The following is a 22,991-nucleotide window of genomic DNA, read 5'->3' as shown; positions in this document are numbered from 1 at the left end:
GCAGTTGCAAAAACTGAGACCAAATCAGTTGGGAAAACTATGCTTCCAATATTCTCTTCAATTTGTTTCTGGGGCAATTTGGTCAAACAACCTGCTTGGAAATAATCTATTTGCAGAACCTAGGTGGGGAAAAACCTGCCACAGTATATAATTCACTGAGTAGGTTTTGGCTCTCACTCTGCCAATCCATCTTAAATAGTGGCTACTGCCCTGCATCTAGCAATACATATGATCAAGCAATTTAGCACAAAAAGAGAAAGGCCCCGCGACTTGGCATCGCCGTGGACATTTATCTTTGAGAAAACCAAATGGTTCCAACTTTTGCCAGAGTTTAATAGCAAAGCTGTCACATTTTACACAAATGAGTATCCAGTCCGTTAGCGAATGGCAAGAGGGAATGGGGAGGAGGGGAGAGAAGGAGGTGGGACTGCTGACTGGACTGTTTTCAAAGTGGCTCGGGTTTTCAGGGGAGGGGCCGGGATGCTCCGCTGGCAGGAGAGACGAAGTAGTTAAACATTATTACTAGCTAGGGGCCGGAACGTCGGGATGTGGGTATATAAGATCGCGCTTCCAGCGCAGAGCCGCTGCTGCAGCTGCCGCCGCGAGAGCGGCTAAGGGAGCGCCCGGGCTCAGTCCCTCGGTGCTCAGGGGCCAAAGGAGAGAAGCAGGGGCTGTAGGGTCCAAACTGGGGTTCCTGCTTCACCTCTGGAACCGACAAAGGACTTCCTAACTTCTGTTCCCTGCCCCAAAACACGCACCCCCGAGGTTGTGCGGTCTAGTTCAGCACACCCGCGCGTGGCACAGGAACGCCTGGCAGCAGGTCCGGGTCCAGGGCGATGCCTGCAGGAGCCCGGGCGACTGGCTTCGGGCGGAGGGAGTAGGACCCAGCGGGGAGGCAGGAACGCTGCGGAGTTAGAGCCGCCGGTCGCGCCAGGGGCGGAGGCTGCCTTGGCTCCACGCACACCTGCTGCTGCCGCTTTGCCGCGATGATCCGTGTGGTCTCACTGCTGCTGGGAGCCGCGCTGCTCTGCAGCCACGGAGCCTTCTGCCGCCGGGTGGTCAGCGGTGAGTCAGGGGACCGCCGACCCAGCGGACTGCACGGGACAAGGGACCCTAACGCACCATGGGCAGCCTGTCCCAGGGTGGAGCCGGTCTCAAAGATTGGACACCTGTGCGGGGTAGGGGGGTCGGGAAGAGGTGGGTAAAAATGGATGGTTTTATTCTCACTCCTCTTTTTCCAAACACATAGAAAGTTTAAATTTTTTCCAAGTGTCGAGTCCAGTAGCTGCGGAGCAAGCTCTTGCTGAATAATGAGCGGTAGAATCTTTTCCAGGACTGATTTTCCACTTTCTTTTTAAGACAGTTTGACTAACAAGGCAGGGCTGGGCACCTGCAAAAGGGGCGGGGTAGGGCGGAAGCCAGTGGATATCTGAGACAGAGGAGCCGCCACAGAAATGCCAAGCCCTCTTGGCCTGACTGGACTTCAGTTCCTTGACCATAGTCACATGGGTGAAGTCGAGACCAGACCAGTTCTCTGTGGGTCGCTCACGGATGCCTGTGCAAAGCAGCCTTTGTTCTCAGCAGGCCAGGCAAGGAATGGGGGACAGTCTTTCTGCACAGACGCCTTTTCTTTGCGCACCTCATTCCAAGTCAGAAGACTCAGAAAATAAAGTCAGTTGGAGTTGGATTGAGGGGTATTTGGTAACTACTGTAGGTTCGGGCATGCAGAGGGTACAAAATTAAGTTCGTTGAATCAGTGCAAGGGAAATAGATAAAAATTGGCATGCGTTATCTCTGATTTTTCTTTTTCGATGTTTACTGTCTTGTTGAGCAATTTATATGGTATCCTTATTTTTTTAAAAAGACTCCAAAAAGATATAGATTCTCAGTGGCTAGGATGAATGGAAATAGGGCCCTACTTGAAGGTCTAACATTACTACCCTTAGTGAAATACCTTGCTGTGACAATAAACATTTGTTGGGATTTGTTGGAGCTATATGGATATTTTTTTTAATTTAAAGTTTTTTTTTTTTTTTTTTTTTTTTTTTTTTTTTTTTTTTTTACCACAAAAAGCACATGCCTCCCTTTTCACATCTTGTGCATCTGTACAACGGGTGTCACTAGATGTAGAGATAGATGACAGCAACTTAATCAGTTGTGAAGCCAGACCTGTTGAAACTGGAACATTAAATTTAATTGTTACTGATCTTTCCCCTCAGCAATCTGTGCTGTTCCACATGGACAGAATATAATTCTGGAATGTGTGCTTATCAATCACTCTCCACTAACACTTTTTCAGGAAGTGCGGAAGCTGTGATATTAGATCCCTCCCCCAACTTAGCTGAGAATAACAAGTTCACTGCAAGGAACTATCTGATGGTGTTAGTACATATTTGCCTGCCTCAACAAAATTTTTCATGCAAATGATTGAGTATCGGAGACCATGCTTTCAGCATAAGGTGTCGTTTGAAAAAAATAGAAACACTTTATTGACTTAAAAATATTCTTTTGATATATTCTTGTTTACATGCCTTAACATTTCAGGGAAAGATAGATTCCTAAAGTAAAAACAGAACTTAAGGAAATTGTTGACGAAAAGTTTATATTGTGTTCTGTTAATACATAAATCATTCCAAACCTTTTGCTTTATTTTCCTATTAAGAATTTATAGGCATCTTGAAGGTGACATCTGGAAAATTTCTAATTAACTGAACATGGCCTATTTGATTTAATATAAATGATGATGTTTACTTGATATTAACACAATTACTTGGTTACATTTTTCTTATGTGTAATTAGATTGTCTTTAGTCATAAAATCACATTGAAATTGAACCATCTGTAAATTGATTTGTGACTTTTATGCTTTGATGATTTGGTTTCAAAAAGATAAACTTCAGCCATGATGGGCTGAGTAAAGAGCAGCCAAATGCCTATCATCTTTGAATCAGGGGTTCTTAACAGATCTGCTGTATGTCTTCACATTCTCATGCCACTGGGGACCATTTACCAAATCTCTTCTCTAGTGTCTGAGTTGAAATGAAGAAGCCTCTTTGAGGCCATTATTTGGACCACATGACATATGAAATAAAGTTTCTATTTATTAAATTTCAATACATAATTTCTAGGTAGTATACTCAAATAATCATCACCCCAAGACAGACTCTTACAAAATAATTCTCCATAGAAATTCTTTAGTTTAATATTTAAAGATATTGAATAATATACTTTCTAATGGTCTCATATACATCATTTTAAAAGTTCAGAACATTATTTAAAAATAAGATGAAATTATCTTAGTAAAAAAATACCATTTCAAACAACTTTATCATTATCTTCTGACCCATAAGATTTAACAACATTGAAGAATAATAAGGAACTATTTTAATGCACGAATAAGCAAAATATATATAACTGTGGTGGTAATAATTAAAGAGTATTTGTGGAATTTATGTTCTAAGTGAGGAACTATTTTGAGGAGCTTAGACATGTACTGATTTCTTACTGCAAACAAATGTGTAGAGAATACTTGTGGGTGCTGATCATTTAATTTTGTGAAGTTTCTGGTAAGCAAAGGTAAGAGAATTTTACCTGTGCTGTGTGAATATGTGTGAGAAAAGAGGTTGAAAATCCAGGTCTCTAAGTTGGCAGAATATGTTTGAAGAACAAGTAACATTTTTAAATATTTGAAGTAGTTTGAAGTAATATGTTTATTTATTTATTTAACTTATACTTTCTCTTTTCTGTGTGCACAGCATTGGTCCCTAGCCTGCTTATGCTGCAAAATGGCATTGAGTGTATTTCATGGCATCTCCAAATGTCTCCAGAACACTTCAAGATTTATTAATTCAACCTTATTACAACTAGCATATAATTTATTTCAGAGACTGGATGATTTAGAGGCCTCTATTTTTATCATACAGATAACATACAATATTGCAAATTCATGGGTGGTGACCAGTATCCTATAAGTTGGTATAATAGTAAAAGAGATAGAAGAGAACTGCTGAGTGCTCAGCCTGTACATCAATTTCATGACATCATCAAAAGCAAAAAATGATGACAGTGCAGTTTTCAAATATGTAATTACTATAAGTATCTCTTGGACAGGGAGGGAACAAATTAATTTTATTACTAGTCATTTAATAAACTACCCATTTATCATAGCCATTATTCCTTAACTGCTGTTGGCCATCATTTTATGGTTTTGTTTTTGCAACTTTTTCCTAAAGATGGAAATTTCTATACTTTAATGTTAGAAAAGAGGCAGTTATAGATAAGGAGGTCCAGAGAGGTAATCCAGCTGATGCTTTACTAAAATTTTGTATTCTTTACAACTTTTGCACTACGCAATTGCACACAGTGGATGGGGTACACAACTGTGAGGAGAGATTGCTTCTCTCTCTGTGTTAGCTTATTACTGAAAATATAACACAATCTGATAACTTGACTAGGCATACTCTGTATTTTGGGAAAACAGTTTGGGTCTTCTTTGTTTTATTTGGAATATAAGAAGGCTAGATTAAACTACATCAAGTACATATATGGTTTGAAAAGTCTGAGATAGCAGGTATTCCATTGTTAACTCTGGTCTAAATGTTCACTAAGAGCAAATTCAAAGGCCCTAGAAACAAGTTCTTAATGCACAAACTCTTCCATCCAGTAATATTAACATCCAATAATCAATACTTGCACAATTGGTCAATGCTAGTGATTATAACAGATAACATGCAGTGTATATATTTTTCAGTATCTTTTTTCATGAAATATTTCATTAATATATTAAGTTTGAGACATATATGGGGACAATATCAAAATCAAGTTAAGTGAATTGCAGAGCCCAAAGGGTGATTTAAACCCTGACTTTGACACTTGTGATGTGTGGGAACTTGGGGAAATCGTTACACTTCTCTGCCTCTTTTGTCTCATTTTAACAATGACTAAAGCACTGACACCATAGGTGTGCTGGGAGAATTAAATGATTTCAAACACAGTTGTGCAAATTGTGCCCTATACAGAAATGCATGCCAAGAAGATAGGAAGAGCAAAACTTGGTAAGTGCTGTGCCTCAAGAAGAGGCTTCCTAGAAGCAAAGGAAACACTTCCTGGTTGAACAGACTGTAAGGGGTACTTCTTAGCCATGCACCATCAGGAGAGATCATATTTTTCCTAACTTATCCAATTACAGGAATTGTAATGGAAGTGAGGTACTGCACTCAAAATTATTGATAAATGTCAGGCTATGATTATTATATTATTTATACAAAACTCATAAACACTCTGATTTTTTAGGTAAGAAAACTCAGACCAGGAAAATTTAAGTAATTCCATATACCCATAGTTCAAGTGTTGACCGAGGGTTTGAAACTAATTCTTTTTGATTGGATGAGTGAACTCTTCAGTCACACTGTTACTTAATTTGTTTATCATTATAATCTCTATTTCAAATAACAGGATTAAAAACACAAAAAATAGTAAGTCTTATCCCCTTCTCAGAAAACCTGTAGTATTTCCAAGCTGTAGAAGTAGGACTTGCTTCTGCCACAAACATCCATAAGATGACCCATGACTACAGTTTTGATTTTATATGAGCACGGACTCCATCTGTAGCGCACTCTGTAACTAAGTACATTATAAAATATCTGATGCAAAAATAAAAGTTTGTATAATAATTTTTTTTTTTTACTTAAAAGAAAAATTCTTAAGAGGTTGGTGTACTATTGAGCCCTAAAAGCAGAACACTTAAGCTTAATAGCATTCCCTTTCTTTTTTAGTTCAAAATTATGGGCATTTTTCTCAGAGGTCATGCCACCCAGTACATTGTAAAATCAACATATATTTCAGTGTGATTTTGAGGAGGGTAGGAAGTAATTATGAAAAATTATTTTATGGACTTCTATTAAAATGTCCAAAGTTCAGTCATGTTTAATTTACCATGCTACTTTATATAACTTTTTGTAAGTAGAGATCATAGATAATTAAAGTAGGGATTTGTAATATGTCTCCTCTGTTTTGATTGAAAAAATATGATCTAAATTCATTACTTACCTAACATTGATAGTATTTGATTATAGGGTAGGGCATAAGAAAAGTTTTGCCAACTTAATAATTACTGTGTATCCAACTACAAGAAAATAAATAATAAAAACAAAATAAAATTAACTAATTGATTATTTTCTATTCTGAAAGAGAAGCAAATGCCATGACTTCATGACTTTGGCCTTCCTTTTTACATCATTGCCTGAAGTGCTTCAAGGCTCTGCCAATATTTAGCTCTACAGGAATTTTTAACTAAGGGAAAACACGAGATCATCTATTAATGGGAATTGTAGCAGAATTTTATTTGTGAGTGATAGGAATGTTTATTTTAGTAGCCATGACTAAGAATTATCTCCAAATAAAAGTATGTGTGTATGTAACTGGGTGTGTTTGTGCATACATGTGCACATGAAATAAGAGGGTGAATATTTCAGTACAGAAAAACTTAAGTGAGGGTGGGGAGATAGCTCAGTTGGTAGAGTGCTTGCCTCCCAAGCACAAGGCCCTGGGTTCGATCCCCAGCACTGCAAAAACAAAACAAAACAAAACAAACAAACAAAAAACACAAACTTATATGATTAAATACTTCTTAGATTTAAACTGAATTAATGAAAATGAGTGCAAAGATACTGTCTTGGGTTTTATTTTTCTCCATGTATTTGTAGAAACTTGGGTGGAAACTCTACTTTCTCTCTCATGCATAATCCCACAATCAAAGGATGTTTTGAACTACAAATACTGGGTTACAGTTATTTATAGTTAGAAAAAATGTAACCTTAATATAATAAAAAATGCTATATTATCCTCGGAATACCTCCCTATTCCATAAAATATCAATGGAAAGTTTTAGTTGAATATAAAATTTGAAAGTAATAGACAGGGGAATTCTCCATGTGATCTCACAGAAAGAGAAAGGCAATTATAATTGTTCTCTAAGAAGATTAGCATTTACAGAAGTGGGAAAGTTGCTTCCAGAATATCTGCATTAGCAGAAGGTTTCTGGGAATTAGGACAACATTTGTTTCCCAGCTGTTGGAGTTCCACTGAGATAGCAGCCAAATGGGATCAGTTGAAATGCTCCAAGAGGTTTAGAAGCTTCTGCTTCTGCTGATTTTGCTGCAGCTTGGACAAAAATTGCACAATAAGGTAGAAATCAGTAGTAAAATAGAATCGGATATAAAGAAATTCACAGTGTCAGCTTTAACTGATGATATGTAAACCATAAAAAATTGTGTAATGTATCCATAATTTCCTGGAAATTGCCTTGCTAGATCTGAATTGCTAGTGATTTTTTAGTTTGAAATCTGAAGGTACAATTGATATTTAGTCAATACTATTTGGAGTTAATGTGTCTGTTCCCATTTATAATTGGCTACTGTCCTGCTCCCCTGTAGGTCCCTTTTCTGTCAGCCATCATAATCTCTACACCTTCATCCAGTACTCAGGTACCACTTCATTATCCACAACCAAAGATTGCCTGCTGCAAAGAGTGCCAAGGCTGGCTATTGCTCAGGGTCCATGCGTTATTAGTTGTCCATTATTTTAAAAATATTCTTTGTCTATACGATTTTGGTTTTTTATTCTTATTTTTCTATAAATCAACAGCGGTGTTAGTAATTTCCACATGATACTTAAAGCAATCTTGTGCATTTTATTAGAACTGCTGTCTTAATTTTACAAATGAATTGATTCTCATCACTATTTTTGTAACTTCTTCACTGGTCAATTGTAATTGCACTTGTTTTTTACTATATCAAAGGAAATGAGTTGTGATTTTGAGCATATAAATCATAGCCAGGCATCTTCTGAATATGTGCTGGTATTGTTACAAATAAATACAATTTGGTCATTAAAATATCTGGCTTTTCTGATTTTCTTTTTAATTTGAAATCATTTTGACCTACCATAAAACAATCTTGTTGGAAAAATTTAACATTTCAAAAGTTTGGAATCAAACCTAAGGTTGAAAGTTCTTGACGAGTTGGAAACTCGAGGGAATGTAGTTAAGACATATTTGGAGACTTGGAAATATGTAAAGGATGTAGTAGATGGAAATAAATACAGAGTTTGCTCTTAAAATACAGACATAAAAATATAGACTCAGTGGCACCGTTAGAATATAATAGAAACACCATTTTAAACAATGAAATCATCACAAAACTGGCAATGTTTAAGGAGAAATTTAAAAATGACATTTATAGTACAGTTGACCATTGGGACTTCCATCATCTCATCTCAAAGATTATTTATTTTCAGACCAAAGCCTGCAGCTTCCCCTGAAGTCTCTAACGTATTTCCCATCGTCCTTCATATTAGCACGTTATTTTTTGTTAACCATGAGTTTAGCCAGTCTGTTAATTTGTTCACATTTTTCAGTGTGCTGTTGCTAATTCCAGATCACAGTTAATAAGACAAAGGGGAAAACCGGCTGGCTTGCTGGCCTTGTTGGAATCATTATTTTATTTTCTCAGCTTGTGTCAAGATCCCAATGCCTGTCTCTCAGACACTGTTGTGAGGTTAATGGCCTTCTGTTGATTTCTACTCCCTCCTATCTGAGTGTCATCATAGGTCATTAATTGCTGATTCTGGGGAGCTGGGTGGATGTGATATACTTGCTCAGTGTCCTGTACTGTAATTAAGAGTATAAACTTTGAAACCTGTATTACTTTTGCAATTTAAGTATATAACACCCTCCAAACCCAAACTACTGATAGTTTAAATAAATAGTAGAAAAAGTTCTTCAAACCCAACAAGATTAATGTTTATGCAGATGAACTGTAAGAAAGTAGTAAAAATAATCTAATAATAGTAGTAAAAATAAACTTTTCTAATTTCTTAGAGAAGTAATTTACTTAGTTTTACATAAAATACTTGAAAGTCTATTTTCCAGGACCAAAAACCTAAACCTATACATCAGAACAAGACTAAGATTTTGTAGAGTTTGTAATGGAGGTCAAAGATGAACAATAAATAAGGAAAACCAAAAAAAAAGAGAGCATGATCTTTCTGGAGATTGTCTCTGTAATCTTAGATTATATGCTTGGTGGTCAAAGATAGAGGAAATATGAACAATGGAATAATTGGAATCCTGTTGTGGATAAAGTTATATTAATTTTATCCACTTTTATGTTCTTATACATATGGCTTGAGTGTGATCCAATAGGATCATTCATAATTGCAGTTACGTCACTAATTAGGAAAACTCATTCTGCTTAATATGTATGTGAAATTCTATTTTGAAAATGTTTATTTTAAGCAACCTCTTGTTGACTATGTATTTATAACTTTGCAGATGTCGTTACCAGAAGTAGATTTGTGATGTCACAATATGAAGTTTGAGAAAAAGGTGATATTTCATTGGGAAGTTTCAAGAATTATCTTAAACTTCTGTGTAGTGCTGGCTAATGAAACAAATTTATCCAAAAACATATAATGCCTTTTAGAGTCAATAGATATAGGTGATTAAACACAATGCTATAGCTTATAAATGGCTTTAATATACAAGTAAAATAAAGATTACTTTTAAACTTCCTTTCAAATTTTGAATATCCTTTTGTTATTAATAGATTTTGGACATTTGCCTGACCCCAACCTTTACTCCTAAAGAAATGTATAGTAAAATCTCCAATCATTAAGATTAATACAATTAATTTGGAAATAAATTAAATGTAATTTTGAATTAGGGAATATTTTAAAAATACAATGCTACTATATTCAAACTAAAAAGGAATTAACTTTGGTTTAATGGAGTACTCTTTAGGTTAAATTTGAAGAAATCATTGTTATTTACTATATGTTTCATGTACAAATAGATCCCGTAGAGTGATAATTTGTTCTCAAGTCTGCTAAATATTTATCACCTTATCACTTTTGGGCTAATCATTTTTAACTGTCTTTGAATGACATGTTTGATCAAATTTCAGCCTGTCCTTAACTCCATTCAAATGAACAGGAAGGCAATAATTAGTCATTTGAGATATATTACTAGCCTATATTTCATATTTCAATATATTTCATATATTACTAGCCTTTATTTCATGATATCTTCATTCCATCTGCTTTTTAAGCCATCAATATTTTTTGTAAAATTTTTTTTTTTTTTCTTTTTAAGTACTCAATTCTCTAAGTTCAAATTTGGGAGTTTTCACTCAAAATTTTTAATTTACCTTAGATGTTTCTGCAAAGTGAGAGAAGATGTTGGCCTAGGGATTGAGTTCATACACAACTTGTCAAATAAAACCAGAAAACACTCAGAGAATTGTCAAGGAGAGTTCTTTTTTTTTTTTTTTTTTCCCCAAAGATAGCATTCTGGAAGTCTATGCTGTTACTTATGATATAGTTTTATATTAAGTAATCATTTATTACTATATTTATCTTCTTTCTGGCCTCTATTAATTTTCAATTTTAATGGATTTTTTGTGAGACACAAAAAGTTTTCACTGTAAATATGCCTCTTTGTAGTGTCTTCAGAACATCATAGGCGAAATTGTTTTGTTTTACTTCATTTTTAATAAATTAATTCCTTTATGAGTTATCTTCCAAATTAACAAAAGAATCAGCTTGCTTTTACAAGTTGAAAGTAATAAGCTAGAAAAGAAATTTTACAAAACAGTTCATAAGAAAAACATTCTTGATGGTGTGTTTCCTCTCTTGACTGGTTCTTTAATTTTGATGATTAGTGGCCTAATGAATGTAGTCCAGATAATAAGTATATGGGCATATTTTTTTCTCCCCCTTTTGTTTTAGGCCAAAAGGTATGCTTTGCCGACTCCAAGCATCCCTGCTACAAAATGGCCTACTTCCATGAACTGTCCAGCCGAGTGAGCTTCCAGGAGGCACGCCTGGCTTGTGAGAGTGAGGGAGGCATGCTCCTCAGTCTTGAGAATGAAGCAGAACAGAAGTTAATAGAGAGCATGCTGCAAAATCTGACAAAACCTGGGACAGGCATTTCTGATGGTGACTTCTGGATAGGGCTTTGGAGAAATGGAGATGGCCAAACATCTGGAGCCTGCCCAGATCTCTACCAGTGGTCTGATGGAAGCAGTTCCCAGTACCGGTTAGTATGGATCCTGAGGAGTCCTGTGGTGCTCTGGGATATGAAAATTCTCTTTCCTGTAGAGATGTCAGAAACCAACAGAGAGAACTACTTAGAAGTGTTTTCTGTCCCTGTCTTCCTGTAGAAACTGGTACACCGATGAACCTTCCTGTGGAAGTGAAAAGTGTGTTGTGATGTATCATCAACCAACTGCCAATCCTGGCCTTGGGGGTCCCTACCTTTACCAATGGAATGATGACAGGTGCAACATGAAGCACAATTACATCTGCAAGTATGAACCAGGTAAGAAATAGCATCAGTAAGTGTAGCAGATTTTGTGCATAATCTGCTCATATTAGGTTTTGTCTTTAAGCTTTTCTACCTTGGGCTCTTCTGTTTTTCCACTATGAAATGTGAATCACCTTGCAGCTTTTCCTGTGGTTCAGTGTACTGAAGCATATTTGTTTCTAAGTAGCAAACTGTCCAGTGAGCTAAATAGAAGGGAGTTAGAGAAACAAGTTGGAGAGGTGTCATTAAGAGAAAATAGTCATTAAAAAATAAAACCAAATTGTGTTATTGGGTTTGAATTTTATTTTATCAACAATGAATATATATGTTAAAATAGTTTAACGTTTACTCTAGTGTGCGGAAGGAAAGAAGCTATAAGCCAGCAGACTACCTGTAGACTTACACATGAAGCGATAATCCTTCAGATGATTTCCTTTGAACCCAAGGGAACAAAGCAACTTCCTCCTATTAAACTAACATGCCATAGCATAATACTTGTCATATGGTCCTCAGTAAAAATCCGTCTGATCATAGCTCCTTTCACCATAGTGAAAAACAGTAGAGACATTTAACATGTTCTCCCTCTGATTCCCATTCTCTGAATTATACCTTCTTAATTAACTTTCTTTTGAAATCTCTAATCACTTAGCATATGCAGCAAGTAGGAAGATCGCATTGACCTAAGCTAAATACTGTGGTTTCCAGCTTAAAATTGTGATTTTGAATGACTTTGAATAGGACACCTCAACTAAATTGATATTTGAGTAAAAGAAGAACTAATCAAACTAAGTAAACTCATATTTTTTTAATCATCTGAGAAAGTCAGGTTAGACACTTAGGCTTTTTTTTTTTTTTTTGAACGGTTTTTCTGCTTGATGTTTGAAAGTGTCATTTTAACGCCTCTAAGGACTGTCTGCTTGACCTTATAATATGTTTTCACAGAAGGCAATTATAACCAAGTACTGCTGCTTCCATTATTCTGTTGAAATTACATGATTCCTTTTCTCATAAGACCGTAAAGCACAAGGGATTATTTGGATTAGATTTACCCTTCTTTTCTGTTTACTCTGCTCTTGAGAATATTAGCCAACTTTGTATATCCCTGGTGAGTTTATTCTTTTACCCCTTTGGTGGTTAAATCCATCATTACCCTCCTGGAAGCCTTTCCAAAGCTAAGACTGTTATGTACTTTTGCTCTTCCACTTTCTATATTTCTCATGAAAAAATATAAAGTTGAGATTTTCTAATATGTAAAATTTTTACCAGTCTATGTACTTAAAAATATTGAATGAAACAAAGAATATATTATGGAACATTCTTAGTAAAATATCTCCCTTTCTTTTCTTTTGAGTTATTAGGTGAGCTGTCTGATCATTTTATTTTTTTATTATTATATTTGTATTCAAACTTTTTCTTGTTATTTAAGACACAAGTGAAATTATAATCTTTTTTTTGTGTTAGTAATCTAGGTTTATTTATTTATTTATTTATTCATTCATTTATTTATTTTGGGGGGTATCAGGGATTGAACTCAGGAGCACTCAGTCACTGAACCACATCCCCAGCCCTATTTTGTATTTTATTTAGACACAGGATCTCACTGAGTTGCTTAGTACCCCAATTTTGTTGAGACTGGCTTTGAACATGGGATCCTCCTGCCTCAGCCTTCTGAGCATGCGCCACCACCTTAAGCCAGTAATCTAAGTTTATATTATTCATGTAAGAGCACTTAAGACATTCTAGATTCTGCCTAATCTTCAAATAATCTATATTTATTAAGACATCTTTTATATATTTACTGTTTCTTATCACATGCACAAGGATATAGTTGCTCTTTTAATATGCTTAGAATTTTTATTCTTTATTTTACTTTTAACATTTTAATCTTTGTTTTCTATTTAGTCAACCTTCCTCAAGCTTAGTTCCTACTTTGTAGGGATTTGATTTGATTAATTTCCCCAAGTGTGCAGTCAGTGCTTGACTTTCATTGGTGAGGAATGAAAGGACTAAGGAGTGTAGTTAACTAAAAAATAAAAATTATAGCACTGATTATTTTGAACTTTATTTTCCAACTTTGCTAGATGTAAACTCTTGTCTCTGCTCCTACATACCATCTAATAATATTACCAGTGACATCGAATATTAACCTGTCTATGAAGAAACAGAGTAATTGACTTTGAAGCTTCTTTCTTACCTCTCCTCCTTTATTTGTTAGTTGCCTGTGAGTTACATATCTATTCTTTGGCACTACCAATAATTTCTGAAGATATTTTCATTAGGGTAGATCTGAATCTATTATTCAGATTAAATAATAATGTATTAAAATTGCCTTATGCACTGTTGTTTTTAGATACGAAAAAAGCATGTATGCAATTATGTTTCAAAAATTATATTTAATTAGCAAACAGCAATTTAATAAAAACTTGTTAAAATTATTTTAAATTAACCAGTTCTATGGTGATTTATTGCATATTATCTATATAATTTGCTTAGTAAACACTAGTTGACTACCTGAAGTCATAGAATGATTAAGTTCTGTAGAATATAGGATAGGACTGACTTAGAAACCTAAAGGAGGCTATTAAAGTGTTCAGTGACTAGAGACTCTATGACAATATAAGAGTAGTAAACATCACTTTATAAATATCTATATTCTAAAGATGATATAAGATGCTGCATGTGATTTTTTTCACATCAACTGGCAAAATTAAACAGAATTACATTTTTGGAACAAATGAAAGCAAAGTTATAGTTTTTATTAATAAAATTTACTTTCACTAAATCGATATATAAAATAGTTCTTTAGGATAAAAATACATTATGCAGTTGTTACAGAGTAGGTAATTGGTTCATGTGTCTTGACTGTATCAAGGACAAAGAACTACATTTTCAAGCACCTCTTCATATTGACCCCAATGAAAAAATTGTTATTGATTAGGGAAGTTGTACTCTACATGTAGCAGATCATGGTAAGAAATTTCAACATTTAAAAATTTTTGGTTATTGAAGAGCTCTCATATCATAAAAGTCAAAAGAAACAACTTGCAAACTTGAATTTATTGTTGTTATGTAAAGAAGTAGACACTATTGGAAAGTAAATCTAAGAATGGCATTGTTTGTGTAGGACAGAAATGTGCTTCAGAACAGTGTTGAGTCTTGAATCACTGATTTAAAATGCAATCCATAAATGGTCATGTGCAGATTATTATACAAGAAGAAACCTAAATGTTAAATTGATATTAGTAAAGAGGCCATCTTTTTCTGTCTTTGAATTGCATCTAATGTCTCCTTCTTATATCCGCACGTTCTTGTTTCTATTTGCCTAACTTTGTGTCTGCTTTATCATTATTGCCTGTAGCAGGCTGTCATTAACATGAACCTTCTGTCAATTGCTAAGTGCAGTTGCAGAGAGAATTCAAGTGCATCTTTCAATTCAAACATAATTAAATGTTGATGGTATAGTGAGAACATTTTATGTTAAGTTTAAATTCAGAATACATTTTATTTGTAAACTGTTCAGAAATCAAAATCAGTATGTTTTCACTGTTTTATAAAAAAACTTTTATTTTTATGTGTTTGCATTTCTCATTTAATTATTACTTATGATTTCTGCACTAATTATTTACAGAGATTAGTCCAACCGAACCTGTAGAAAAGCCTTATCTTACAAACCAACCAGGAGACACCCAACAAAATGTGGTTGTTACTGAAGCAGGTAATTAGTTCAGATGTCTTGATTCTTTTGAGTATAGAACCGTATTTTCAAATATCTCTTTACGTTGACCTCAGTGAAATAGTTCTTGTTGCTTGGGGAAGTTGTGTTCTAAATATGGGCCTATGGAAGTTAATTTTTGAACGAGTTTAGAACAAATTATACTAAGCGACTCTTTTAGTAGAAGAACCTGCTTTTGTTTCTAAAGATTTTCACTTCTAGTGAATGTATCCAGTACTAAACTAAGTGATCATATGAAAAACTGGATTTACAAAGAATTTCCCTAAAATAGGGGAAAATTGGCACATGCAATGCCTGCAAACAGTGATGTGCTGGTAAGTGGAAATTGTCTGAGTGGATGAAGTGAGGTATAAAATGAAAAGCCTGATTTGAAGACTTTTCCAATTTCTGTAGTGTAAATATTGCTACCTGGTCAGTTTCGGGCTACCAAAGTGACATCACCACACCACACTTTGGGAAGAGATAAGTACAACAAACTCTCCTCTGCTGCCTCCTGCACACCACTTCCTTACTAAGGAAATGAAATGCAAACTGCATGTTAATCAGACATTGCTGTCAATATCAGTTAGGGGCTCTTTTTAGCATAGCCCTATGACAATTTGTTTTGTAAAGATTGAGCCTAAGACCCAAAGTCTCAAAATCTTTTTGCCAAATAGTAGGAAGTACTTACCCTTTACCTTTATCATTATATATTAGTAATATATATATTGATAATGGTAATTTTAAAAGAATTTCATTAATTCTTAAAATGTCACTATCGGAGGCTCAAAGCAGGAGGTGAAATATCCCCAAAGTACCCCATCACTAAATCTCACTAATATTTCTTCTGTTAACAAAGGAGGGGAGATGCAGTTAAATGACTAGCTTCATCTGCATCTTGTCCACTTTGAGCAGCTATTTAGTGGAATCATAATGACAACTTAGAGCTAGCAAGCTAAATTCATGGGTTGTTCAGTTTCCTTTCCTTGTACAGACATGATATTAAGACAGTACGTTTCATTTTCCAGGTGCATGACTTAAAAACTGCTCAGAATATTTAAACGTAATTATAGATATCAGTGAATAATTATGTTAGGAATATTTTACCTTGTACAACATTGAAAAAAAGGTGTTTAATAAAGTCATTTTGTGCTGTGTGGGACTTGAGTGTTGCAGATTATTTTTTTAATTTTACTTAGAATACCTAACATTATCAAGGGTGATGGGAAAGGATTAAAAAATGATTCATTTTAGAATTTAATCAAGATCATGTCTTTGTGCCTCTGGAATCTTATGTCTCTGGGTTATGATCGTATCATTAGTTAATATTTACCGATTTTGACTTAATCCCAGAGACTTGCATAATATCATGGTACTGAGTTTATTGGCTAGGATAATTATCCAATGAGTCAACAATGATCTTAATAATTATTCCTTAATAATCAGTGCTTGTTTCTCTAAGTAATGACTGAGAACAATTCATGAAGTGAAGAAACTAAGATTATTAAGAGATTATGAAAATTAGTCCGTGTTTGAATTATAGATTTAATAATGGTTTTAAAAGTACAGATATTGAATTGGACTATGACAATTGGTGGAGTAAAATTTTTCTTTTTAATATTTACCAAAATATGAATATTTTATTTCATTAGATTTTTAATAGTTTGGGATGAAACTTGCCTGGGCTCTATTTATTGGTAATAGTTCTATTTGACCTTTTTTTTTCTTTTTGGGAAATTCTTATGTGACTGGTACTGGAATCCTTCCTCACTTTTTTTGCACACTAAGTCTGTTTTATTTTTGTAGGCATAATTCCTAATCTAATTTATGTTATCATACCAACGATACCACTGCTTTTACTGATATTGGTTGCTTTTGGAACCTGCTGTTTCCAGATGCTGCATAAAAGGTAAATAATTAATTTACATAGAGACAACTTGAAAAACTTTAAATGGGTTGTTTTAGTTGGCTTCCTCATTGCTGTGATCAAAAGTCCCGATAAAAACACTGTAGAGGAAGAAGAGTTTACTTGGGGCTCGTGTTTCAGAGGTCTCTGTGCACAAATGGCCCACTCTACAGTTCTGGGCCCAAGATGAGGCAGAAAGTTATGGCAGAGGAAAGCGGCTCAAAGCATGGCAATCAGAAAGCAGAGAGAGCTCTGCTCACCCGGGACAAAATTTATACCCCGAAAGCAAGTGCCTCATAACCTACCTCTTTTAGTCACACGCCTACCTGCCTACAGTCCACCACCCAGTTAATTTATCAGTTGATTACTAAACTGGTTAGGTTGAGACACTCATAATCCAATCATTTCACCTCTATACTTTCTTGCATTGTCTCACACGTGAGCTTTTGGGAGATACCTCATATAAAAGCCATAATATGGGTTTTTGGAAATCTTTAAAAAATATTACTGTAAAACTAATTATGTTTTAAATTTGCCTTCGAGAAGTTCTGATGTTTGTATCTTCCAGTACAAATCCAGTACATTCAATCTTACAAGATATGCCTTGACTACAGAAGTAACACAGAGGCCCATTTAATCCTCACATCCCTTATGAAGTAGGTGTTTTTCTGTTTTTAGTTTTCAATTGGAAAGATGGTACCTTAGATGGGTAACTTAATCAACCTTGGGTCCCACAAGTAGCATATAGAAGGGATCTAAAATTGGAATTCTTAAAAACTTAACAATTCATGCACTATGCTATATTCTCCATTGATTTTAAATATAAGAATTAATGCAAAGCCTTTCAATATGGACATCCATTTGTATGCAAGACTTGATTTTTGCAGATGTATTTCATAGTACCTTTTCCAAATTCAAGTCATAGGATTCTGATTTTTCAAAGTATTTTAAGAATAGGAAATAAAATACATGGCAAAAAAATGTCATTCTTTGGCAGACCTTTGAAACAAAATGATATGCCTGAATAACAAATTTCTGGAGAATATTCCACCTTTTATATCTACTTATCTATACTCTTCAGGTAGAGAAGTTTATCCATGTATCAGTTTGTCAAGCAAATATGAAAAATGAAATATAAATATGTAAAATAAATAAGTAAAAGATGTTGGATTTTAATAAGAGCATTTTTATTAGAATGACCTAAACATCTTGGAGATTTTAGATGATACTGACCTGAAGAATGCCTCAAACAGAGAAGAATCAACCAGTGAAGTGATTCCTGAAATAAATCCCAAAGAATCCCCTAAGTAATCAAACACCCAGGTGAAAAATAGGGTAGGCACACGTGATTCACATAAATTTTTAAAAGGATGTAATCTGTAATTCACTAGATGTAAAATCATTCTAATAATGACAAATAGAACCTGGCAAATCAACATCACACTTTGTGTCTTCCTGACTTTCTATATATATGTGGAACACAATTGAAGTTTGTTTTTCAAAATTATTTACAGAATAAGAACAATAGTAAATATGTAGTTTCTTGCCCTAATTCCTAAGACAATAGATAAAAAGATGAGTTTTTATTGTGAAAAACTGTGAAGCAGAAAGGGTGGACACCAATCCCCTCTTAACCCAGCAAACTGTTAAGGAAGACCTGTGAGTGGCAAATCAGCTTGAGAAAATGATTTGAAAATATGAATTAGAGGTTCTCACTTGTGAAAAGTGCTGAAAGTGTCAAGTAACTGCATTTTCTCAAAAACGTGTTTTGTTTTTCTCAAATAGTGCATTGTTATGGCAATTTTTTTCATTCAAAATCTTGTAGGTTTTTAAAGCATGAAGATCTGTGGACTTTAACTTGTTTGAAATTCTCAGAATGAGAGAATAAGTGAAAATTGAGCACTTCCAGATGCCGGAATTAGCTACAGTACTTCATTCATTCGTTCTTAGATCCTCCCCTTTTCCTTTCTTCCAGGAAAGCAAGGAGAAACTTCATCAAAGACTCAACTCCATTATCATCTGAATGCCTTGCAGAAAGTTTAAATTCCAATCTGGTACACATGATGGTTTCTATCATTCCATGTCATGTTCAAAATAACACTCGTTCCCTTAACCAGTAGTGATTCTTAAGTGAAATACTAATTTTACACAAAAGTAACATTAATAACTTAACCAGTTTTTTTAAAACTTAACCAGTTTTTTTAACCATTTAAAACTGTGGTTCTAATAAACTTTGCCTGACATTTTCTATTCATATTAGATAATTTTGTAGAATAAAGTTATATTCTTATTTATTTGGAGGAAAATCTATAAAATATAGAATTTGGATAAATTTTGTTTTGGTCATGAAACAGTTAAATTGAATTGAATTAAATAATACTTAAAATTGAAATGAATCACATAATGTGGTTAGAAATAGTTTTTTTTTTTTTTTTTTTTTATGTCTCTGATAGAGTTCTGCAATGTCTTTGGATAATGAGGATAAGATGGGGGAGGTATACCTGTGGGGACTGGGGCAGATATTGCAGGTTTGAGGGGGTATGCTCATGGGAAGAAATTAGTGCAGAACATAGTGAACAAGGACAGGTAAAGAACAGTGATCCAGGTGCGAGATTAACCTCTGGAAACTGGACCAAAGAAGTCCAGATCTTGACAAGTAATTTGGTAGAAGATGACTTGAGAAAACATGAGTAGACACTCTGCAGGTTCCCAGAAAGTGACCATATTATGGAAAGAAGCAGAATCCCAAGCACAGGCTTGAAATGTGGGTTAGAATGCTAGGTCTGACAAGAGTAAATTCTATCTCAGATCTGGAGAAGGAACTTGGATCTTCCCAAATTACAAAAGTTTGGCTGTGCTATGAACTTCATTGGTTTGAGGCCTCTGAGGCACACTTAAGTGTTTCAGGACCAAGTGACATAAGTATAGAACCAGGAAAGTGATGGAAGGAAGGGGCTAGGTGGCCCTTACACTTAGTACCAGAGCATGGTTTCTGATGATTTGGTATTAAATATGGCATATATTCATGGCAGTGTGCTCAAAATGTGAGATTAAAAAAAAAAAAATCAATGATTAAGAACAAACATGTTTACTAGGGAAAAACGGAAAATTTTAGTATTGTGTCAGACACATTTTTGTATGACACTAAATTATGAAGATGCAGAGAGAGACATTTTTCATTTTGGTTATTCGTAAAAACTGTTTGCCATCTTCACACGCTGGAATAATTCAGTATTTTTTGTAGGAATGGAAAAATATGCTGGAGAGAGAAGACTCATTTATACATAAGTGTCTGCGAGATCTCCATCTGGACCAAGACATGACTAGTTCGATAAGAAGTTTCAGGCACTGAACTTATTTCTTTTTATATTTTTCAGTAAAGGAAGAACAAAAACTAGCCCAAACCAGTCCACACTGTGGATTTCAAAGAGTACCAGAAAGGAAAGTGGCATGGAAGTATAATAATACGTTGACTTGCCTCCAGAAAAGAAAATAATTTTATAATTCTGGATCAGTATAAGGAATGGCATCAGAACATTAGCTTGGAATGGCTTGAAATCTCAAAGGATCTGCAAGATGAACTGTAAGCTCCCCCTTGAGGCAGATATTCAAACAACTTTTATATGTTTATTATTTCATTTACAAAATAATACGCTGTGCTAATAATGGAGTGAGACATGCTTATTTTGCTAAAGGATGCACCAAAACTTCAAGTAAATGGAATGGACCATGCAGATAAAATTGCTGTCAACACATCAAGAGTATGTGTGTTGGAAGCAGTTATTTTTATTTCTTTCACCTTTCATAGGTTGTAATCTAGTTAAAGTAAGTAAATTGTATTGAAATTTACAGTGTGCAAAAATATTTTACCTTTGCCTAAGTGTTTGATAAAAACAAACTGTTTTAATATTTATTTTTATGACATTTCATTTTTCAATACATGCTGTTTTGATTAAAGAAATTTATCTCTGTTGTCAACTGAATTCACACACAAACACATATATTACCATAGAAAAAATTCTTTTCTAAAAATGAATCATCTTCATTTGGTTTTTCTGCTTTTGGTTGGACAATGTTTAGGAAATCTCTTCAGAAAGAAGCTGTTTCATTAACTGTGGTATAAATCTCCTGAAACACTTTACTTAGAGGCAAGAATTGTCTATTTCAATTGTGTAAGACATGTGCCTTACAATATTTTTAGTTTAAAATTCAACAGATTTTGTAATGTAATAACTTTACTAATAGCTATATAAACGGTAACACAGTCAATCGTGAACAAAAGAAGTGACATACACGGTATAAATCATATGTCTTCACATGTTGCCTATGTAATTGCAAGTAGCTCTCTGAGGGTTCTGGATCAATGTGGTCCCTCCCTTTCCCACCAAACAAAGGTGGTGCTTTGGGGTTTGTGTTTGATGCTGGAGGCAGAGAGTTGCAGCATTTGCCCTGGCTGAATTTAGCCTCTGTAAGTATATGAAGAGGTCTTACAGTTGGGACCAGGTGAATGGTCACCATCAATATGGAGCTAAGCACAGCACATCAAGATTTCAGGATGGGAAAAGTACTACAAATTAGGTGAACTTGTGTCACATGGATAGGAAGTCATCAATGATTGAATATTCATTGATGAGGGTTTGTTTGCGCTAGTAAACAGTGGCTCCTTTCTGTCTTCTCATTTCTTCGATGCTTATGACTTGTTCTTCTCAAGATAGAGTTGTAACTATTTGGTCTTCAAATGTCCCTGTGCTCCCTTTAACCAAATAAAGAGTTCTTGTTTCTGAAGAATGATCATTGGTGTTGTCTAAATTTCTTATGTGAACACAATGCAGATATGTCACATCACTACATGAAGATAAAACTGTTCAAGTGTGGTGAGAATGGAAGTCGTGGGCATAGAGCTAAAAAAACATATTTTCCTTGTCAATTCTTTTCAGTTGGATACTAGATTGCTGTAATTAAGGCATTTTCCTAGAATTTGTTGGCAAAATTGAGGTGCAGAATAGAAAATAATAGTTACTGACCCTTTTTCAGGTGCTTCAAGACTGAGAGAATGGTCATCTGCATTCTAAGCTGAGATCTGGCCTCATTTTGCATTTCTTCTTTCCATGGTTACCCATCCTCACAGGAGACCAGCTGCTGACATCTCCCTGTTCCATCCACGTTTTCACCTCACCATGCACTTCTTCCCTTAGTCAGGACCTGATGAAAGGGAAGCTAGGTTTCTCCTGTGTTGTGCCACCCAGGACTGTAACAGCTGCATGGCAGAAGCAAGCAAATGATGGAGAGGGGCTTTGCTTTTGCCTTTTATCTTTATCCAGGTCTGGATAACTTCTGGTATTAATGACTAAATCCATAAATGACTGTGGGTGGAATGAACAAACTTCTCTCTTATTAGAAGATGATAGTGATGTTGTCCTAAGAGTTTCCTAAAATTTTAGCTGACTCTCAAAAACTGAAAAGGATTAGATGGTCTATCTGTTGTGTTTGTGTTTTCAGAACATAGCTTTAACACCTGTTGGGAAATACAGAAGAAATCTGGAACAATGTTCAAGTATTAAACACAAACAATACTACCTACCCCTGATGCTTCATCATTGTTGTTGATCAAATAATTAAAAAGTTCCTGAAGAGTGTGTTCAGGGGCTCCTGAATTTTGTCCTAAGAGTAAATTACAGAGTTCTTTGTGGGCATTTGTAATCCTCCATCATGCTACACCTTCTTTATGTGACATTTTACACTTTGTATGACTGTTTTCAATGTGATTATTTTGGTACCAGAACACATGCTACTGCTCACTCTCCCCAAACTTTCAGGATTTCAGGGACCACCAGTGCAGAAGGTCCTGATACTCTATTAAATGCATCAGTAATATTCATTCCTTCTGGGTGTAACTCAATCTTCCTCTCTTTCATTATCCATACTGATTGGTCCCTTCTTTAAACTTCTCTAAATATCATTCTCTTTTCTATCATATACTCATGCAAGAATGTTGTATATGTGTGTTTTGTA

At 34.9% G+C, this 22,991-nt stretch overlaps 1 protein-coding gene across 2 annotated transcripts; it reads left to right on the top strand.

Annotated features, from left to right (window-relative positions):
- Window positions 1–530: 530 nt before the first annotated feature.
- Window positions 531–21,756, top strand: CHODL (chondrolectin). Of its 2 annotated transcripts, XM_079101233.1 has the most exons (7): window positions 531–1,065; window positions 10,785–11,094; window positions 11,219–11,376; window positions 14,990–15,076; window positions 16,880–16,982; window positions 18,955–19,033; window positions 20,357–21,756. In XM_079101233.1, the coding sequence occupies exons 1-7, from the start codon at window positions 987–989 to the stop codon at window positions 20,357–20,359; spliced, it is 819 nt and encodes a 272-aa protein (XP_078957359.1). In that variant the 5' UTR covers window positions 531–986; the 3' UTR covers window positions 20,360–21,756. The 2 variants fall into 2 exon arrangements, with proteins under 2 accessions (XP_078957359.1, XP_078957358.1); XM_079101232.1 differs by lacking the exon at window positions 18,955–19,033.
- The last annotated feature ends 1,235 nt before the right edge of the window (window positions 21,757–22,991 follow it).

This window comes from Sciurus vulgaris (assembly GCF_902686455.1).
Source record: "Sciurus vulgaris genome assembly, chromosome: 10".
NCBI lineage: Eukaryota > Metazoa > Chordata > Mammalia > Rodentia > Sciuridae > Sciurus > Sciurus vulgaris.
The sequence above is the reverse complement of the archived record's forward strand: the minus strand, read 5'-3'. Positions and strand labels throughout refer to the sequence as shown.

Excerpts from the sequence above, each read along its gene's own strand:
- CHODL (XM_079101232.1), top strand. The coding sequence starts at position 987 with ATGATCCGTGTGGTCTCACTGCTGCTGGGAGCCGCGCTGCTCTGCAGC. Across the intron at positions 15,077-16,879 it reads TGTGGTTGTTACTGAAGCAG|GCATAATTCCTAATCTAATT; the intron begins GTAATTAGTTCA and ends TTATTTTTGTAG. Across the intron at positions 16,983-20,356 it reads TTCCAGATGCTGCATAAAAG|TAAAGGAAGAACAAAAACTA; the intron begins GTAAATAATTAA and ends TATATTTTTCAG.